General features: G+C 39.5%; 1 protein-coding gene across 1 annotated transcript; it reads right to left on the bottom strand.

The window, feature by feature from the left end:
* Positions 1-5,517: 5,517 nt before the first annotated feature.
* LOC147318092 (uncharacterized) lies at positions 5,518-21,036 on the bottom strand. The gene is made up of 7 exons (XM_086257740.1): positions 20,813-21,036; positions 19,271-19,338; positions 19,127-19,181; positions 15,515-15,562; positions 14,299-14,934; positions 12,484-13,614; positions 5,518-8,900 (listed from the first exon to the last, which is right to left on the bottom strand). The coding sequence occupies exons 3-7, from the start codon at positions 19,167-19,169 to the stop codon at positions 6,862-6,864; spliced, it is 3,897 nt and encodes a 1,298-aa protein (XP_086113866.1). The 5' UTR covers positions 19,170-19,181; positions 19,271-19,338; positions 20,813-21,036; the 3' UTR covers positions 5,518-6,861.
* Positions 21,037-22,300: the final 1,264 nt, after the last annotated feature.

Raw genomic sequence — 22,300 nt, 5'->3', positions numbered from 1 at the left:
CCCACCCGCAGGAGAAAAAAGAGAAGTGCGTCACTGCGCGCTCAGATGTGTGCTTACTCTGTCCGTGTAAAAACTCTCCATCAGATGATTTCTCTCTGATGAAGAACAGATGTTCAGGAAATCTGTCACACATGTTCATACTTCAGCATTTACTGAACAGAAAGCGTTTTTTTTTTAGGTGACACACCTGATGTGTCCTCTGTCTGAGCTCCTCCCATCTCCTCAAGCACAACAGCCACCAACAAGAGGAAGAGGGAGGAAGACGTGCGGAGGTGTGAGCAGCACAGCACGCTGCAGGAAAAGAGGATGGAGGAAAAGATGTAGCAGGATGCAGCGGCTCTCAGATTTAAATCATCTGTGACACTTCCAGGTGTTGATGATGAGCAAAACAAAAAAGACACGAGTGAAAGTTTACAAAAGAAATGCAGTGAAGTGAGGAGAACCGTGAGCTTAAAGAAACCGTTAGATCAGGAACATTTGATGAATCTGCATTTGAAAAGGATGAAGATGAAGTCGAGGCAGTGATAGGAGTGCCCACATCATTACAAGTAGTTTTAACATGTTTGGTGTCTTTTCTGCAAACTGGAACAAACCTGATTCCTTTTAAAAAAAATGCTTGTGAGACTGAAATGAATCTTCTTCATCCCTGATTGTTTTTTGTTTAAGATCTCAGCTCCAGGAGCACCACTGAAGACTTGTGTCAGTGCCCATCATAGATGTGTCTGTATTATTGACTGCTTTGAAATGTTCACTGAAAGGACCTGAAAGCAAGAACACAAACATACTTGAAACACAAACATTGCTATACAATGAAACACGAAACTGGCAGGAAGATCCCACAAACACGTGACTGAACAAAGTGGATTTTTGGACTCTCTCAGCACAGGAGGTGTAACGTTAACAGAATCATTTAGGTTGCATAATCCTGAACTGAGGATCCCAGCTTCCTCCAAAGAGAAGACATAACTGTGGAGCTGAGGCCCACAAAAGGACCTGTATCACTCAGAGTACATGTTGGGAGCTACTGGAGAAGAAAGGAATACAAGTGAAGATGTGTGAAGCAGAGCACCCTAAAGGTCTTACACCTCTTGATAAATTTAATTGGAAAAATTTACAAGATGACTTTGAGAATGGTCTCCTGTGAGAGCCGCTGTGATGCAAAAAGACAGGAGGCTGAGCTGGAGGTGGCAGAGGACGGGAGGATTTTTACTGGGAATGATCAGGATGGACAGGATTAGAGAGGACTGCATCACAGGGACAGCTCAGGTTCAGCAGTTTGGAGACAAAGCTGCACGTGTGCAGAGGAGGGATAGAGGATAGACTGGGAAAGGATGTGAAGGCAGAGCTGCCAGGAGGAAAAGAGGAAGACCTCAGAGAAGATTCATGGATGTAGTGAAGAAGAACAGAGTGTTGGTGTGACAGAGGAGGAGAGAGAGGAAGATGATCTGCTGTGGCGAGCTTTAAAGGGAAAGAAGAAGAAGAAGGTCGTAGATACAGCATATCAACAGCTGTTTACTTGGCTGAAAAGTGTAAATATAAAAATACTGGCAGCAGCCTCCTGGTAGATACACCAGTCGCATCAATTTCAAAGACCTACATTTCGCCTTGTTCTCCACTTTTCACAGTGTGACCCACACATCTCACTGCTTTATACCTGCCCAGAGACTGCAGGTGGTCTTTTCCCTTTATGTGGTCGGCCTGGCTGTCCATGAAAGAAATACACAATAAGCATGAAACCTGACTAATGGACAGTGATCAGTCTCTTCAAAACAGACAAGCATCCACCCTACAAACAATTTACATCCTTGCATGTAAATTATTGCACTAACCGTGTGTGTTGGACTTTATTGTGCATGAAGATTCATCACTGCTTCTTTCTTCATGTGTTTTACTAAAGTGACCATAGGTGTAACACGTGGGATAGCCTCCAGCAACCCTGAATTGGATTAGTGTTGGGTTATGCATTTGTAAAATAGTTTAACGTGTGTTGAAATAGTTTGTAATTATGTGTGCACTGGATGTCCAAAGTTACGACGTGTTTCTCGTCTTTTATACAACAAACCCAGTAATCCAGAGTTGCTGAAAAATGACTAAATATCATCATGTTGATAATTCTTCCTGCTGTCAGTATTCTGTGTTCAAAGGTCATGTTATTAAAGACAAAACACAACATGTCTGATAAAAGTGAAAGAAGAGAAAACAGGAAGTGAGGGTGTTGAGTCCATCGGTTAAACCAGTTTACAGTTCATTCATCATGAATATCATTCAGCTCGAGCTTCTTCTCCTCACAGCTGCTCTCTCTCCCTTCTTCTTCTTGTTCTTTATGGGACTCTACACAGAAATGTACCGAGGTACATACTGAAGCTTTCTGTCAGTGAAACAGTCAGATATTATATATTCAGAATTATATGAACAATAAAATGTTGATAACTTGTCACCTTTCAAGTTTTATTCTCTTTAGTTTGGTTTCAGGATTTCATTCATTACAACATTAAAATGTCATTAAAAAGTCTGCGCTTTAATTTTGGCGAGTGAAATTTTGTGATTTTATTTTTATCTTTTGCTCTAATGAGGTCTAAGCTTGCCAGCTGTTGCTGATAGCTTGGCACTTCACTGACTCATCCAAAAATCCAACATGGCAGCAGCCATGCGTTCTAAAACGCCTCTGAGTTCAGAAACCCATTGTTCACGGTGGCTGTGTCCATCCTTTATATACAGTCTATGAACAGTGCCCACAAGGCTCCAAGTTTAAATGTCACTCACAGAGAAACCAACAGATTTGCAGTGTAAAAGTCTTCTTAATGCTTAGTTCGTACAAACACACTTCATAAATACCAGTTTATTTACCTGTATTACACTTATAAATGAATTATTATGTGCCTCATCTTCTGAGGTCTGGAATGGCATCTTCATGTAAACAGAAACATTTAGCAAAGGTTTTCTTACAGTGAGTCAAATCATACACGTCTGAAAAACAGACCAAAACCACCAAGTTTCCAGTAGAAACAAGTTTCTGCAGCCTGTGAGCCAAAAGACTGACTCACCATTTTTAATCTGGCTGTTTCTGTAGGTGTGATATATCAGTAGTAATCCTACAATCGATAATATTGAGATTAATATGTCAACAATATGACTACTAAATGCAGCTGTTTTAATCTTTTCCACTGCCTGTGTTGGAGCTGAGCTCATGATCACACACAGCGTAACTTTGCAAGTAGATCCCAACAAGTACGTCTAAAAAAGGATTTATGGCTCTGATGGTGGGAGAGTCAGAGAGCATACAGTATGTGAGCTTCATGTCTGAGTCACATTCCTACATATCGTGATCATTTTAACAGCATCAGCTGGTCACACTGTAACATAACTGACTCATTAGTCTACGGTTTCTGTAATAAGGGCCTTTGATGGTTGCACACTGATGGATATTCTCTGACCCTCTGGCACATCCTAGTGTAAACTATACTCCATTTGTTTCTGTTTCATAGACCTGACTCTAATAATGAACATTGTTATTTGGGGGTTTATTCCAGTTATATTCCAACACCGTTAAGCCTCAGTTAGCTGTTTTATTTAGACCTGTTTGGGTGTAGTTGTGTTGTTTACTATATGGTATTAGTGTGTGCTAGCAGTAAAATCCTGAAAGCAACAACATCTGCCCACGACGCTTCCCAAAGTGTTTCTTCAGCTGATCACGATCATCCACAATCTATTTTCTCTGCTAAATAGTTTTTGAATATTTTCTGTCCTTTATTTTCATTTCATTACTTTCATTCTGAAAAACATATCCTCAGTTTTCATTTTCTTTGTTTTTATTGTGTAAACACAAACGGAACACAGTATTCAGTCAGTATTTATCAATGCAGAAAAAAGCCAAAACTACATTTTTCTGGATCATTCAACAGAGCAGGTGAAAACCGTACAAACAGGATAATGAGGATTAATGGCAAGAAGGCAGCGGGCCCAGATGGCATCAGCTCGAGGGTCGTCAGGTCCTGCGCGGACCAACTGTGTGGGGTGATGGAGCACCTCTTCAACCTGAGCCTGAGGTTGGGAAGAGTCCCACAGCTCTGGAAAACCTCCTGTGTTGTACCAGTGCCAAAGACTTCACGCCCCAAGGACCTCAACAGCTACAGGCCGGTGGCTCTGACATCCCACCTGATGAAGACCCTGGAGCGGTTGGTCCTGGCTCAGCTTCGGCGCCTAACAAGCTCATCACTGGACCCACTTCAGTTTGCCTACCAGCCTGGCATTGGAGCGGATGATGCCGTCATTCACCTCCTACATCGTTCCCTCGCTCACCTGGAGACCGCTGGAAGCACTGTGAGAATCATGTTCTTTGATTTCTCCAGTGCCTTCAACACTATTCTTCCCTCGGTTCTAAAGGACAAGCTGGAGAACTCTGGAGTGGACCATCACCTCACTACCTGGATCCTGGACTACCTCACCGACCGACCACAGTATGTGAGGACTCAGGGCTGTGTGTCGGACAGGGTCGTCTGCAGTACGGGGGCCCCACAGGGAACGGTTCTGGCTCCGTTCCTCTTCACCATCTACACTGCAGACTTCTCCCACAATTCCACCCAGTGCTTCCTGCAGAAGTTCTCTGATGACTCTGCAATAGTCGGCCTCATCACTGATGGGGACGACAAGGAGTACAGAGGACTGACTCAAGACTTTGTGGACTGGTGCCAGCTGAACTACCTCCAGATCAACGCCAGTAAAACCAAGGAGCTGGTGGTAGACTTCCGCAGGCACAAGCATTCTCCACTGCAACCACTGAACATCCAAGGTATGGACATTGAGGCTGTGGACAGCTACAGGTACCTTGGTGTTCATCTGAACAACAGACTGGACTGGACTCATAACTCAGACGCCCTCTACAGGAAAGGGCAGAGCAGGCTGTACCTGCTGCGGAGACTCAGGTCGTTTGGAGTGGAGGGCCCACTCCCGAAGACCTTCTATGACTCTGTGGTGGCTTCTGCTATATTTTATGGCGTGGTCTGCTGGGGCAGCAGCATCTCTGCTGGGGACAGGAAGAGACTGAACAGGGTGATCCGAAGGGCCAGCTCTGTTCTAGGATGCCCTCTGGACCCAGTGGAGGTGGTGAGTGACAGGAGAATGGCGGCTAAGCTGTCATCCCTGTTGGACAACATCTCCCACCCCATGCAGCAGACTGTGACAGCACTGAGCAGCTCCTTCAGTGGGAGACTGCGGCACCCACGGTGTGGGACGGAGAGATTTCGCAGGTCTTTCCTCCCCACTGCTGTCAGACTCCATAATAAAGACTTTAACTGATCAAGCACACACATCCACACATGTGCAATAACACTAAGTGCAATAATCTTTTCTGGCATCGTTGTATTTTTACTCAGTTGTATATAGTATTTGTATTCTATTTTTATCTTATTGTATATTTTTATTCTATTTTATTCTACTGTATATAGTATATTATTTTATTCTATTCTGTACAGCTGTGTACTGTATTTATTCTTATTGTATTCTAATTTTTGCGTCATAACTTTTGCACTGTCCACTTCCTGCTGTGACAAAACAAATTTCCCATGTGTGGGACTAATAAAGGTTATCTTATCTTATCTTATCTTATAATAAAATGTAATTAATGTTAAATCTCCATGCGAATCATAACTTCAAATCCTCTTTAATTCTAAAATATCAAAAGAATTCATATAAAACAAGCATTAATAAAAATGATACAACATAAAAATTTACAGTTTGGTGAAAAGGAAAAACACCCTAACCAGGGGAGAAGTGTCACAGTCTGGCGAGGGCAGACTGTATGAATTGAAAAAAGGACCCAAAACGCAGACTCCAAGGAACAGGGAACAAAACTTGAAATGTTAACAAAAGGCGAGCCGTTTAATATGGCTGGTAGAAACGGTACAAACAAAGGGCAAGGCAAACTGAAGCAAAATGAACACAAACATAAACTGGGAAATCTAAACAAACAATAAGACAAACCTAGACAAGCAACTTAGAAGCATGGCATAGACAACAGACGACCTGACAATCACACACTGAAAACAGAGGACTTAAATACACAGGAGGTGATTAGGGGAAGTGGGAACACATGGAGGAACAGCTGACTGACATGAGCCTAATGACAGGACAAGGGAAGTGAAACTAAATACAATGAACAAAGAACACACGACTCCTTCAAAATAAAACAGGAAACATGAGACAGACATGATAATACAAACTTGATAACATAAGACACGCAGCATGAAACATAAAGGGTGAGGTGAAACTTAAATACAGGGGAAGAAAACACAAGGAGTCTAATAACCAAATGAACTTAGATAACCTAATGAACAAAATAAACTTAAAACGCTGGGTCAGAAGACCCAGGATCATGACAAGAAGACTATTAACTGATGTTCAGTACATCTGTAAAATGACAATCAGAAACTATTCCACAACTCAAAAGTATAAAAGAATACTGTCAATGGAAAATTGTACTTAGTAGTCAGTATAATCTTTTAATGATATAAGTTTGCATATGGTAGAATACTGCATGTAATCACTTGTGTGTAGAAGTATATAGTTGGTGGCATATTGAAAGAATGTCTCATGGAGGTCTGTAACATTCTAGGGTGTTCTGGCTTCACCCCACATCCTGGGAGCATGGGAGAGGGCGTAGCTTGTCTTATTGTTTTACGGTAGAATTAAGGTAGCTATATCTGTCTTAGTTAGTCCAGTTTAGTTTAGTTTTAGTCCACTTGAAGCTGGTTCCAGAAGTGCTTCAGTCCCCACAGACTCCCAAAATGTCCCCAATAATGTGTTATAGTGATACTTGGCATCATTAAAGGACATGAATGTCTCTCTTGATGTCTGCAGTTTTGCTCATGAGACAAAGCAGGACTGTTTCTCGTCTGTAGTCAGAAGTTTTTCTTTCAGCGCATTAATTTCTGTTTCGTGTTTTTTCTGCATTTCTTCCAGTTCCTTCCTGGTACTGTCGTCATCTTGGGTCCCGAGTTTCTGTTTTAGTTCATTAATTTCTTTTTCCTGTTTCTTCTGCAGCTCATCAAGTTGTTCTTTCTCATTTTTTTCATTTTCTTTCAGAAGCTTTTGTTTGAAATTTTCCAGCTTTTGCTCGTGTTCTTCTTTTAGTTTACCCAATTTTTCCTTTTTATTTTGTTGCAGCTTTGTTAAAAGAGTTTGCTTCAAATCACAAATTTCTTTTTCATGTTGGATGGACAGCTTTCTCCTTTCTGTCTCCCAGTCGTCTTTGTTTTGGGTCAAAAGCTGTTTCCTGAATCCTTTCATTTTTTCTTTTTGTTTCTTCTTTAGTTTACCAATTTCTTCCTTCTCTTCTTCCTTTTTCTCATTTGAAAGATCCTTTTTAAGCTTCTCTTCCTCTTTTCTGTGTGATTCCTGCATACTTGTAATTTTTTTCTTGTTTTCCTGCTTTTGACTCAGGAGCATCAGGACTAAATCAGCCATTTCTGATTTATGTTTACCCTGCAGAACATCTATTTCCTGCTTCAGACTTTCTTTGTAGTCTGACAGATCCTTTAATCTTTCATATTCCTCCATTTTTCCCAGCAGGTCTTTCTGATGTTGCTCCTTTAGATCCGTCACCTCCTCCATGAGTTTTTCTATCACAGCTTCATTTTTTTCTCTGAATTCGTTGAACTCTTCAGCTGTTTGTCTGGCCTCTTCTTTAAACTTCTCCATGTCTTCCTGCATGCTTTCAATTTCTTTCTTATAGTTTTCCTCCAACTCTTTTAGTTTCTCTTCTTGTTCTATTTTGATTTCATCCTCTTTTTCTTTTTCACGTTTATATTTTTCTTTTACTTGGTTGTATTCTTCTTGGAGCTTCCTGAGTTTCTGCTCTTTCTGTTCATCATCTTGGTTTTGTTTTTCTTTCAGTTGATCCTGCTCTCTTATATTTTCTTTGTACTGTTCAAGCTCCCTGTTAATCATTTCCTTTGATTCTGACTCTGATCGTAGTTTTTTCTCCAGTTCTTGAATTTTTTGTTCCCATCCTCGTCTTTTAAGTTCTTCTGTTTCTCTCTCTTTCTTTCTAGTTTCTTGTTCTTTCTTTCTCTCTTCAGACTGAAAGTCAATGCTTTCCCGTAACTGTCTGAGTTGCTCATCTCTCTGTTCATTTTCTTTTCTTTGCTCTTCCATTTGTCTTTTCATTGATTTCATTTCTTCCTGGTGTTTTCTTTCGAGTTCCTCCCTCTGTCTCTTCATCTCTTCTTCCTTCTCTTTCAGCAGCTTCTCCATTTGTTTCTTTATTGCTGCTTCAGCTTCTTGCAGCATCTCATTGGTGAAGCAGTTTCCTCCATTTTTGTTAAGCATGGTGTCAATCTTTTTTATCAGCTCACTGACTTGTGTATGATTTTTTTTATCATAGTTTGTGAACACATGGTATCTCGATTCACAGTCAGCGATCAGACTTTTAAAGGAATCATCACATGCGTCTTTAATGTAGTCTTCAATAGACTGTTCATGACGTTCGAGTGTATCTCCTCCTGTGAAAAGAATGATGGTGAACGTCTCTGAATTTTTCCCAAAGACTTTCTTGATCAGTTTCAGAGTCTCCTTCTCCTCTGGCGTTAATCGGCCAATCTGCAGCACCAACAGGAAGACATGTGGTCCTGGAGCCAGAAGACTGATGCACTTAGTCATCTCCTCACAGACCTCTTCATGTGACAAAGTCGAGTCAAAGAGTCCAGGAGTGTCGAGCACGACAACAGGACGACCGTCCACGTCACCCTCTGCTTTCTGACACTGTTTGGTGATTGATGTCTGGCTTGCGCCAGCTGTGAACTCTTTTCTTCCTAGAATGGTGTTTCCTGAGGAGCTCTTTCCACTGCCAGTCTTTCCGATCAGCACAATCCTGAGACGGTCTGAGCTCTGCTTCTCTTCATCCACTGTAAGTTAAGAGTACATAGTTATTGAAAGGTAATCCTAACTAACTGAAATAATCTTTCAGTACCTTCTAATTTTGAGTTAGATGTACAAAAACATTTAATACCAGGACATCAAATACTGCCACTGACTGAACATTATTGTTATCCGTTACAAAAAACCCCAACTAAAAGACAAAAACTGTGATACATGACTTAGTGATGAATGAGAACAAAGTCAAAACAGTCAGCCAAGCGTACACTGTATCCCTTAGGAACAAGTTTTGTTTTTCTCAATCGCTTATTCTTTTAGCTCACAGGTCATGTTTGGTATTAAAGACCATGTTAAATAATTTCAAAAGGTTGTTGTTTAGATTACCATCCCTTCACACAATTACAATAAAAAAATGAAAACTGCAAGCAGCGTTATGAGCACCCCGGCATGTCGAGCCACGCCCAACACCTAAAACCAGCACGTCCGATCTGATGTCACATTGATGGAATTCATGCATTTAACCACCAGCTAACATTTCATCTCATTCAACCATGAGTATAGTCGTCCCACTAGGTGGCGCTCTAACCATTACTGACAAATGGCATAACAAACATTTCCGAGGTCGAGTCTCATCACACCTGCGACCTTTGGGAGAGATTGGACATTGTGTTTTTGAGTGACAGCAGATTACTGTTTTTTGGCGAGTGATTGAAACCCCAAGTACCGCCATGACCACCCCGTTTTCCTGAACGTAAAAAGCTTCGCAATTTAACATCACAAAGGTCTTTAGATTCCACAAACTGCAGATCGGTCCAATCTGATGAAATCCCTTGGAGGAGTTCGTCAAAGTACGAGGCCTGAAAGGAGGGGAAAATGTCGCCAAAATTACACATTAATTTTAAAATGGCTGACTTCCTGTTGGATTTGGGATATTGCTCCAAGAGACTTTTTTGTACATCTTGATATCTTCCATAAGCTTACGAGGTTTCAGACTCATAGATAAAACACGCGCTGTGGAGCCATTTTGCGCTATTCAAGGAAAGTGATCACATAACAACAAAGCCTTCATCACATTGGAGGCGTGCGCCAAATTTCAAGACTTTTTAAACTTTCCAAGCCCCTCAAAAGCTACTTCATTTTTCATGGTGAACCGCGTTACCACCAGGGTGCGCCGTTCAGTTTAAAGTCACAATTTTCTCACTGAAGCATCAAGAGGGACTCATGGTGATATTCAGTACAACAAAGTGAAAGCCATGACATTTCCTGTTGCCACTAGGTGGCGCTGTGCGTATTCCTGACAATGGGCACATCAATCTGTTCAGGGCGGGTCTGACATCATGCCTGTAAAGTCTGGTACTGATCAGACTGGATTTCATTGAGTTATACTAATTTGTTTCTTCATGGCAAGACATCAAAGTTCGCCATGCTGCTGGGGTCACACCCTTTCGCGAAAACTCACAGTTTTCACTGTAACCCAAGACCAACTCCTTAAGGCTTTCCTGGAGAAATTTGAGGCTGCAGATGTCACCCATCACAATACTGTACCCCAAAGTGTAAAACATGACATTTCCTGTTCCCACTAAGTGGCGCTGTCCCCGATAACAAATATGGCAGTTGAAATATGTTCAGGGCTGGAGCCTTATCATATGTGTGCTCTTTGGTCCAGATCGGACAATGTATGATAGAATGAGAGGCAACAAGATTTTCATGGCGAGTCATCAAAATTCGCCATGGCGTCACCCCCTCACCGTATCACGAAAACTCAAAAGCTCCGCAATTTAACATGGTCCAGGTGTGTAGTTGACACTGACCAAAGATGAAGCTTATACGACCAAATCCCAAGGAGGAGTTCGAAAAAGTTCGAGGCATGGAAATGGCAAAATTAGAGCCAAAATGTCACCTTCACTTCCAAATTGCGGACTTCCTGTTGGGTTTGCGTCAATGGGCCAACAGACTTTTTTTGTTTGTTTGTCTCGGCATGGTACACATGTGTGCCAGATTTCATACATGTAGCTCAAACGATGTGTTTGTAGGGCTGCATTTAACAACACATAGGTGGCGCTCTAGAGCCATTTCCTAGTGCTCATATGTAAAACCATTAAAATACAAAATTTTTCACCAGACCTGGCATGTGTGCAAAATTTCATGAGTTTTTGAGCATGTTTAGGCCCTCAAAAAGGCCCTTGTTTTGCCTGAATAATAATAATAAGAAGAAACGGAGCAGATACAATAGGGCCTTTGCACTGTCAGTGCCCGGGCCCTAAAAATTAATAAAAAATGTAAAACTATGCTTACCAGTTACATTAAATGTGACAACAAATTGTCCTACACAAGTATCAATACGTAAGGAATTGGGAAACACACCGATTGCAATTATAATGGTGGGTTTTAATGTAAGGACCTGGTGATATAGAGCTTTGCTGATTCCGATCAGCTGACGGTCCCTGGCCAGTCTATCAGTGTATGTCTAAGACAGACCTCTCTCACTATTGTCATAACCTCTCTAAACAATAACCGCTATGTAATTTTGACAATATATTTCTTCTGTCATCAGCCTCAAGGGGGAGACGTCAAATCAAATGAGAATTAGCCCCCACAAAAAATAAAAGCCAAAATCCACCACAAGATTAGGAAAATGTTTACAACAACTTCAGTGCCAAGATCTCATAAATACACCTTTATGCTTCCGAAGAATTCAGAGGACAAGTAGCAAAGAGGAAAAACATCAGCATTGATGTCAGACTGTTGCTGCTCATCAATCTGTGAAGTGTTATTAGGCCCTTTCCGAATAATGTGATCTACCTCTTATTCAAGACTGTTTTCAAGAACAAAGTAGTATGTATGAGATTTTCAAAGATGCATCTAAACTAGAGATGGACCGATACCGATACGCAATATCGGATTGGTCCATCTCTAATCTAAACAAACCAAAAATTTATGGAACAATCTAGTGTGGACAGATGTGACCAAAGCAGAGATGTATGGACATAATGCACAAAAATCCTTTTGGAGAAAACCAAACCAAGCATATCAGCACAAACACCTTATACAAAATGTGAGATCTGTCTGAGAGCTAAAACTTGGACCAAACTGAGTCATCAACAGGACGATGATTCCAAGCACAGCCAGACATCTACCACAGAATGGCTGAAAAAGAAAATGAAATGAAAGTGTTGCAATAGTCCTGCCAAAGTCCAGACCTCAGCCTGGAGTTTGCAATAAGGCCAAAATTCTCTGGCCTGATGAAACAAACATTGAACTATTTGGCCTGCAGGTATCGAGAAAGGTGGGATTCAAAGGGACAGGAGATGCCCTGGCTCACCTCTCATTACATCTGAGAGAGGGATAAGGCCTTAACATCCAGTCTTTCATGTTTAAAATTATAATGCTAAATATAGTTTGTATGTACTTTTGCAAATATCAAAAAATATTTATTCTTAATCAAAAATACAACCAAGTATAAGTCTAATTAATATGATGAATGAGAACTGGAGGTTGAGTAAGAATAATGTCTGTTCTAATGTCTGGATTTTATGTGTGTAGACAGGATCTTCAACCTTGGCATATTTATAAGTTTTATAAAACCTATGAAAATATATATAAAATACTTACAAAGGCCTATGTCATGTAGATTCAAGTTTTTCAGTTCTGCCTGGAGCGTGGTGATTTTATCCACATAGACACGTGTAAACATGGTGAGTGTATAGCTTGATTCATCGTTGCCAGATGTCATCTTTTCCACTGTTTCCAGCAGCTTTGATATCTGCCCTTTGTCTTTGACATTGAGAACAACAGATCTTCCTCCACAGCTCTCACAGAGCTCCTGGATGTCCTGGTTTTTCTTTACAAAGTTAAGAACAGCTGGATCTGTAGGATCTGAGTCCACAGTGAACAGAATCATGGTGAAGTCATTGACCCGAGAGCTGAATGTGTCCTGGATGGTCTCTAACTCTCCCTTGTCTTCATCAGTGAGGGGAGCCACAGGTAGGACCAGGATGAAGGCATGGACACCCTCAGGATCACAGAGGGAGATACACCTGAGTGATTCCTCCATCACTGCCTCCTGAGGTTTTCCATACAAGGCAGGCAGCTCCACCAGGGAAACCCAACGTCCACACACCTCTCCCTGATGTTTAACACACTCTGATGAGTTGGAGGCTGAATGAAGCTCAGTCTGACCTAAAATGGCCTTGGCTGCTGACGTCTTCTCTGCTCCTCTCCTCCCAAACAGAACCAGGTTTAAAGAAGGCTTGTTGTGCCCAGGAATGATTTTCTCAATCTCAACCATTAGCGTTTTACGTGTAGCGTCATTTATTCCACACATTCTGTCCCCACATTCCTTAACAAGCTTATTTACACTGTTACTGATCTTCTTTTCTGTCAGGATGACCATCGAGTATTTAAAGGCATCATGACCAAACAAGCTCAGGATGAAGTTCAGTCTTTCTCTCTTCTTCTCATTGAAATCAGAATCCACTAGCAGCAGAAGAACATTTGGTCCAGGTGAGCAAAGTCTGATGCACCTCTCCACCTGTGTTCTTACTACATCTTCAGTTTGACTGAGCATGTCTGGAGTTTTCACGACTGTTACAGAGTTTCCTCTCCACTCCCCACAGGAGGCCACACATTGTTTTGTTGTTTGGAATCTTTTCAAATAAGAATCTTGAGTTTTTAGAATCAAATTAAACAGTTTTCCCTTTTTGTCCTCATTTCTCCCCAAAAGTACAATCCTGAAGGAAGATGCTGAAATGAAAAAGAGAAAAAACAAAGTCACAGTTCAGAGTTGGTTTTCACTTGCTAAAATTCCAACTATGACAATGCTGGTAGTTTGACATAAATCAAGAGTCCTTTCTAAAGGCTATGAATCTCAAATAGAACGCAAAGCATTTGATTAGTTAAGTGAATTTTTTTCTTTGTGAGAGATGGTCTGATTAGACCACTATCGTTTGTGGAAACAACATTAATATGACAATGCCAGCGTTTTAGCTCATTTCCATGTTTTTGTAAAATACAGTGGAACTGGCCTCAAGGTTCAAATGAACTATAAAGTGACTAACAACTGACTGCCAGCTAAATGGATGTTTTCTGGGGCAGCATTTTAGAGTGGCTGTAATAAAACTTTGCTTTTTCTATATTGAACCTCACTGAGCAGCTATAGTGTGATTATTAAATCACATTTTATTATGACTTACACCATTTGTTGTTGTTACAAAAAACTGCCAGCCTGTAAGGAAGACATTCTTAGGTTTACTGAAGTCATTTATACTGGCTGTTCGAATGGTGAAGAAAGAAAATGCTAACCACCACTAATGACAACCAATCAGCTGCCTCTCAGATGCATGGTGGGAGTTGGTAAAATATTTGTAATGCATGATTGTTATACGACAAAAGCAATTTATGAAGAATACTACTAAATGAAAAAAGTACCTTTTACAGGATCCTGGTTGACAGTGACCGTTTCTCCTTGTGTCAGGCTTGGTCGGTAACTGGGCAAACCAGATGTAGTGGCTGTGGAAACATTACAGCTCACGTGATCTCCATCACTCTGCTGTACAATTTTTCCCATGGCTTTTACCAGTTCACGTTGTTCAAGGTTCTGCCGAAACAAGCTGTCTTTACATTTCTTGATCATATCTGTTACCGGTGGATGCTGCAGATAGTTTTCAGTGGAACCAGAGCTCTGACCACCAGGCGATGATATCACTATCAATGAGTGATCAAATGATAGATCGCTGAAGTTTTCCAGGACTGATTGTAGCTTCTTCTGGTTTTCCCCAGTGAAGGTTTCAGGCTGTATAACCAACAAGAAGACGTGAGGTCCCGGTTCAGAGAGACTCTTACATTTGTCTATAATCTCTGTCAGTTGGTCATCAGACATGTTTGGATCCAGCAGATCAGGAGCATTGATGAGAGCTATGGTTTTGTCTTCCACAGGTCCACTGACTCTCAGACAGGTATTCCATTCTTTCTCAGCATTGAACACGGTCTCTCCGATGAGAACATTTCCCACTGAACTCCTCTCAGACCAGCTGTTGCCCAGCAAAACAACCCTCAGCTCAGACACTGAGAAGAAAATTCATATATGTAAAGAGTCACCTTATTATTAAAAGTATTAAACTCCATTAAATTATATCCACATTATATGTCCATTATGGTGTCATACAAATCTGATCTCGCAGTTTGTTGCAACATTTGTTTATGTTTTTTTAATTGATTTTTCATTTAAGAAAATCTGATAAAAAATGATCAATGCATAAAAATGCTTCATACAAGACAATGTAAACCCTGATACCTGAACAATGACTGGAATCACTGTAAATACTTTGAGTAGTTGTTGGTGATCCAGAAAACAAACAAAATAAAGGACATGTTATTGTCATTCTGTGCATTTGGGATTTAATTTGTAAAGAGATTAAAACAGGTACACCCTGATCAGAAATCCTGCAGATGGTACGCAAAGTTGATAAGTTATGTTTCTTCATTAATCTGAGTTAATAAAGAAACTCTATTGTGCAGTCGGCAGTGACAATAAAAAAACATTTATAATGAATTTTTACAACTAAAGAAGAACAATCAAATGAACACTGTACATGCAAACCTAATTAAGCACAGTAGTACTCTGATCTTGTTTACTTTGACTTACTATCAGGTGGCAGAACTCCATAGCTGCTGCTGCGCTTCAGAGGTTGACCTGTAAGTATACATAAATGTCACTCTTATGCATTCTTTGGGAGGTCAACTTCCTTTCCCATATGGCACTGGAATATTTTTAAAACAACTTAAGGTTCATACACCTTTTTCAGGGTCAAATTCAAGCACTTTTTAAATACTTTCAAGGTCCATTTTCAAGCTTTTCCAGCACAATACCAAAAAAAAATATGCATGTTTCACTTTGCATCACCTCAGTAAGACAATGTGAAAATGTTAAAACATAGAAAAACACACCACACAAAAATACTGCAAAAGGAAAAGGTTGCCTTATGTGCATATAGTGTTTAAACTCAAAAAGCACATTTCACTTAAACATTAAGATGAGCAAATGAGAAAAAAAATCAACTTGTTAGAGATATTCATCTCCTCTTGAAAAAATACAAAAAATACAACACCACTTCTCATCAGATATTGATGCTTCTTTCCTATTTGACACAAAAAATAGGAAACTGACTTTTGTTTCTTTAAAGTTAATTCTCAATAAAAGTAACTGTAAGATGTTTACTTGCTGTCCAGTAGCGGTTTTTGATAGGGGCGTTGCCCGGGGTGGGGGGCGGCAACACGGGCATCAGCAAAAAAATAAATAAAAAATTGCTCGTACCCATGCTGCCCCGACATCAGCCAGCGCATATTGGGAATGTCACAGGCACCGATCGGTTTTCTATCGCCCATTTGCTGGGAGTAAGGGCGCCCTCCGTTTGCGAGGTGCGCCTGCTGCTAGTTGCACAGGGAGGAGAGGGCGGGAATTCTCTGGTCGGCTGGAGCTCGCAAAATAAAACAAAATAAAAACAAACCAACAAACACGAAAACAGCAGACATTATAATACAGACTTTTAATCTGCACCGATGTTTTTTCGAAATTCTATAAGCGAAAAGTGAGCGCGAGAGCCCTCAGTGTGCGTGCTCGCTGCTGAAGTCAAAGTAAACTTTATTGTCATCTCTGCTACATACAGTCCAGTATATATAGAGACGAGACGACGAGTTACAGCAGTGCAAGTAAACAAACAATAAATATAAGAAGAGTAAGAAAATAAATCTACACTTTAGGACTCGGGGTAAAGGATCAATAACAATTTATAATTTACAGTGTGATGATTTAAAGTCTCACACACAAGCTGTCGAAAGGGGGCCGGCTGCTTCCAAGTGGAGCACATTTCATTCATAATGTTGTAAATACAAGCCCATTATCTACTCATGATTGGAATCCTGGGTTGTGCGAAATCCCAGAAATAAACCTTAGACAAAGTGAATCTGTGAACTAAGGTGTAGGTCTGTTAGATCATGTTGTGGTGATCCTCGTTGGGGGATTTGTGTTCATACTGGAGTGCAAAATTAAAACCAATGGAAGATGGACAAGAAAAGTTCAAAGTCATCAGGGCGCCAAACAGGCTAGGACTGCCACTGTTGCTGTCTATATTATTGTTGAAGTCCTAAATTATGACCTTTAAAATGTTTGTGCTAATAACATCATGTGCAGTAAGACAGACATGGAGAACAGACTTTAAGAATGCACAAGCATCTACCTAATATCTATTTATTTAATGTATCATGTGATATTATTGTGTACAATTATAATTTATTGTTCATCTCTGTTAAATAAACAGGCAGCCTTAAAGTATGAAATATTCATATATGAAATTTGTCTATTAGAGTCTCAGGGGCTGATAGAGCCCCACAGGCCTCAATGTGAGCTTGAAGCCATTATAATGTTTAAGTTGTTTAATGTGCAGGTGCTCACGATAAACAGTTTTGAATGAAAGTCAGGGAACTTTGGTAGCACAACAAAGGGACTATTCTTTGTGCCCATATGGATCGGTCCGTTATATTACCATCATTTCCTCCCTAAGGTGTCATAAAAGCACCAAGTTAATGAAAAAGCTGCAGCAATGCACATAAATATAAACAGTATTCTATTTACTTACTACTGACAACTTCACTTTTACCCTTTAATCAGAAAACCTTAAGTTGGCTAGTTATGTATCGGGCTAATGTTTATAACTTTCACTTGAGGGAAATAACTCACATTATCATGCCATAACTAACTGCTGTACTAGGGCTTCCATGCAGTGGTGCAAGGCAGCCCAGGAGGAGAAATTTTGCTTTCAGACTTTGCGACTCATTTTATTTTTCTATCTGATGTGCTGCAATCAGATAGTTATTTGTGGTGAATGAAATACAGTTACAGCTTCAAGCAGTTTGAAGAACCACATCTAAAATTCAAGCACTTTTCAAACCTTGAAAAGACAATATTAAAATCCAAGCATTTTCAAGGAGTTTAAGCACCTGTACGAACTCTGTTAATTCATGTATGTAAAATGTTTAAAACCCCCCCGAAACATTTATATTAGCTCTGAATGAATAAAATGTAAAAGTTCAAAATCTTTATCAATTAACACCATGCAATTTCCTGAGAATAAAATCACACCAAAATTAAGTTATAAACTGAAATCACAAGCTAATCAAACCCTTTTTTATAAGGTGATATATATTTATAAGGCTTGCAGATGTGCCGAGAATTTCAATCTGGTACCTAGACGCTGTCACTCTACTGCTGGCTTGCAAAATTCAACATTTTGGATCAAATTATCATCAGTATGTGCAGAGGAGGTCAGGAAACAAGTTCAGCAGGGAGTCTTCAGCCATTTGTAAAACACAGTGGAGGCTCTATTATGATTTGAGGCTGTATTTCATCCAGTGGTGTTGGGGATCTTGTCAGAATTTATTGAAATTATAAATATACCATCAGATTTTGATCTATCATGCGATATCATCTGGAAAACTGACAATTAATGGCTTCATTTTTCAGCGTTACTGAAGCAGTGTGGGATCATCTTGACAGAAAACAGAACAAAAGAAAGAAAAATCCAAAGAAGAGCTTTGAATGTCTGTCAGGAAGCCTGGAGAAATATTCCTGAAGATTACTTAAAGACATTACAGAAAGCTGCTTCAGAAGTTTCAGGCTCATTAGATTTATACAAACTTGCTTTCTGCCTTACATACTTAAATAAAAATCTATAATTGCACAATTAAAAAATTGCTGCACTTATTTCCAATTTTCTTAGCAAAATATAAAGAAATTAGTAGATGCTTAAGACTTTTGTACAGCAGTATATTTTTATGTGACCTACAGGAACGCTGGATGAAATTAAGTTTTACTCAAATCCAGCACCTTTATATTTTTGCAAAAATCTATCAATATCCACTGCAATGGACACATGTGATTAATGATACTGCCAGGTTCTTGATACCAGGTTCCTCCTACTGCCAGCTTAGTCGCATTTGTTGGAGTGTGGTGCAGTAGGCTCAGGTGAATTGCGAATTCCACCCTGTATGTGTTTTTTTCTTCTAGCACTTTGAGCCATAACCAAACAGCTAAATGTACACTGTCACCACCCGCTGGCTGGAGTAAGCATGGAAATGTTAGCTCATTTAATCTTAGCTATAACTTAGGTATAAAGTTGAAGAATTGGTTACAGCTGCATAATTCAGTGGAAGTGTTCATGCATGAGGAAATGTGCTATAATGGATGCAGAACTGCACTTACCAGCTTCATAAGTTGCCGAAATGGACTCTGCTGAAAACATCATTGAGTGGTTCAGCTGGTGGGAAGAAAAAAACTATTTAGCGCTTTAAAAGCCATAGTTGAATATAATGAATGAGTGTTAAAGCTCCGCAAGTAAACACTTACTTCTCTGGGTGTTCCCGAGGTCTCAGATCTGAAGGATTTCTAAAAAAGCGTTGTCATCTTTACACCAACTTTACAGCACAAGAAGAAGAACAGCAGATATACGTTTTAGATGTGAGTTAGAGTTAATAAACTAAATGAAAAATGTTCCATTCAGTTTTATTTATATAGTGCCTTATCACAGCAGCGGCCTCAAGGCACTATACTGTAACATAAAGGCCTTCATTAATATAGAGAAAAACCCAGTGATCATATGACTCACTATGAGCAAGCAGTAGGTGGCAGTGGGAATGAAAAACTCAGGAGGTGGGGGGGGGGGGGGGGGGGGGGGGGTCTTAGAGAACTTTGTCAGAAGATAGTTTAAAACTGGCTGTGGGACAGATGTTAATTTTACCTTTCTGAAACAAAGTATTAGCCTGCATCGAGCAAGGAGAAGCTGAAATGACTAAAACTAGGCTAAGAACTGTCTAACACATTAATAAAACCTTCAGAGGAATCAGTTGATCAAGTCTAGGTTTATTAACGTTATGCCCCCAAAAATGAGGTCAAATGAATATACTCTCCCTCATTATTACAAGATATTAAGGAACAGTTAATGTAACTCTGGATGAAAATGAATGTTGTGACGTTGTATTAACTCATCTATTTGATCCCATGATGAATGTATGCCATCAAAGCTAAAAGCAGTCCAAAGAAATAAAGTCTGTGACTAGTTTTGTTTTTTATAGGTTTTTTTTTTTGCTTATGCAAAAATACATATGCTTAATATACATGTACGTTTTTACAAAATAAAAATAAAAAAACTGTTACAGACAAACCTCAACACTACCAAAGTCTGTGCAGATTAAATGAGAAAACATTACCATGCTTATATGTGGGGGAAATGTAACTATAATTATCACAACATATTTCAATGTGTCTCACAGTTATGAGACAGGCGAGTCTGTTATGCTAAATATAAAGAAATAGTTAGAAATAGTTATTAAACAGTCAGATATAATCCCAAAGAGTTGCAGACATCAAAATATTATCATAGCCATGATTCTTTGTAGGCCATCTCAGTAAAAGAATATGACATGTCAAAAAAACCCAAACATTTTAAATGATCTGTCAAACTACAACTTATGCATTGTTTCCTGCAGCAAAAACTAACAAACAAAACAAAACAAAAACTTTGCTAAAAAAGGAGTTTGGAAATAAAAGGAAGGAAATAAGTTATTTAATGAATGTGTGTATAACGGTGAGAAACGTAAATAACATTTTACAATCGTACGTTCTTAGTGCATTCGACTATAAAAGCGAAAGTGAAAGCACTTTAGTATCGACTCGAATCAGACTGAGATTTTTGTCCATTTTAACTGTCTGAAAATGTAAAACTATCTTTTCACATGTTTCTTTAGTTTGCGGATAGTTTATTTATTTCCGCACGACTACATACCCTAACCAGGTTAAAGCTGTTTTCACCTGAGCAGTGTCAGCGTGTCTTTCCTGTAATTTTATAGAAGAAGAAAAATAAATCGATTAATTAAAGAAAAAAAACGCAACCTGCTCATTTCCACGCTCTGTTTCAAGCTGCAGTTCGGGCGCGTGTATCCAAAAAAACAACACACTGCTCCAGAAGTGTCTCGATGCTTGGTTCGGCTGGATAGAGTCACGTGATCAATGATGCCAGAAGGCATAACGGGACACAAACCTACAAAATACAACAGGAAACTCACAGACTGTTCTACAACACAAACTCGGGAACACAAACAGAGCAGAGGGAAGACACAGGTAGGGATCACAAGACACGAGAACCCAACCTAAAGAATTAATACAAAATCAGAATGAACAAGAAAATAATAACAATATACTCAAAGCGCTGGGTCACAGACACAGGATCATGACAAAAGCATTGAGACCACCGTGTTCATAATCATTCATCATTACACTGTCTCTGATGTAATGTGTCCTGTTTTTCCAGAGGAAGTTGAAGAGCATACGGTAGTGATGGCCAAATGAAGCTTTCTGAAGCTTGTATTGAAAAACGGTTCATTACTCGAAGCTTTTCAACACAGTCCTCTCTGGTGACATCTGGTGGCCACAAATATGAAGAGCAGCTTGAATCCACAAAATAAAAACAACTGCTCCATTATGACTGCCCACAGAGTGGAATCCTGTCTGATATTGGGCCGCCGTTGTGTTGCTTTGAACGTGTATTTTTGGTGGTTAAAAAATGTGTTTTATTTGTTTAATAAATAATTTTGACCAGTAAACTCTCCTTGTTTAAACATGCATCATGGTGTGGTCTTTCTTTGCTTGTGACTTCTTGATGTTAGTAAATACAATAATTGAAAAATACCACGTTACATATAATAAATACATATAATAATGTACAACACATTATGGAGTATGCTTCTGCTCTGAGGTCCTGCCTCCATGCACTTATGCAATTAATCGCTAGACGGGTGTATTTATAAATAATATTATATTAGGGAAATTTTCCCAGACATATTTTTGACCTGGGGGTAGAATTGATTGTGAAATGGAAAGGGAAAATGCTTATGAACTTGCAAATTAAAAACATGATGCATTTAAAGTAACCCTTTTTCATTTTTATTTAAGAAGAGAATTTGTTCCACTGTGCGATGGCCGAACCTGTTCCTTTTCGTGGAGATAATTTCTCCTGCCTTAAGGAAAATCCCTTCACATGGAACAGAGGAGGCTGGAGTGCAGAGAAACGGGTAGAGATGCAGGTATACAGTCTACCTGGGCCCCACCAACTATCAGCTAAAGAGAATAAATAGATTAAATTGCTGCACATTTGGCAGACTAACATTTTCAGATTAATTAAACAATAAAATATATATTTTTACAACATTACATGTAAAGAGTCAAGTGGAAGTTTTTCTAAAGTTATTTAATGATATTTATATTATGGAAGCAGATTTTTTTGACATTTTAAGTTTTTCCCATTATAAGATAAAATAAACACGCACAAAACAAAAGCAAACAACAAGAACACAAAGCTGGAAAACCCACCCGACTGAGCAA

The sequence above is a fragment of the Aulonocara sp. 'chitande type north' Nkhata Bay genome, linkage group LG12 (assembly GCF_057382095.1).
Source record: "Aulonocara sp. 'chitande type north' Nkhata Bay isolate Kocher_YH1m ecotype deep benthic linkage group LG12, A_spYH_male_GT1.1, whole genome shotgun sequence".
NCBI classification, from domain to species: domain Eukaryota; kingdom Metazoa; phylum Chordata; class Actinopteri; order Cichliformes; family Cichlidae; genus Aulonocara; species Aulonocara sp. 'chitande type north' Nkhata Bay.
This window is presented reverse-complemented; position numbering and strand designations above follow the sequence as displayed.

Coding starts and splice junctions, on each gene's coding strand:
- LOC147318092 (XM_086257740.1), bottom strand. CDS start 19,169: ATGATGTTTTCAGCAGAGTCCATTTCGGCAACTTATGAAGCTG. Junction 15,563..19,126: donor TTCGGCAACTTATGAAGCTG/GTAAGTGCAGTT, acceptor GTATACTTACAG/GTCAACCTCTGAAGCGCAGC. Junction 14,935..15,514: donor TGGAGTTCTGCCACCTGATA/GTAAGTCAAAGT, acceptor TTTTCTTCTCAG/TGTCTGAGCTGAGGGTTGTT.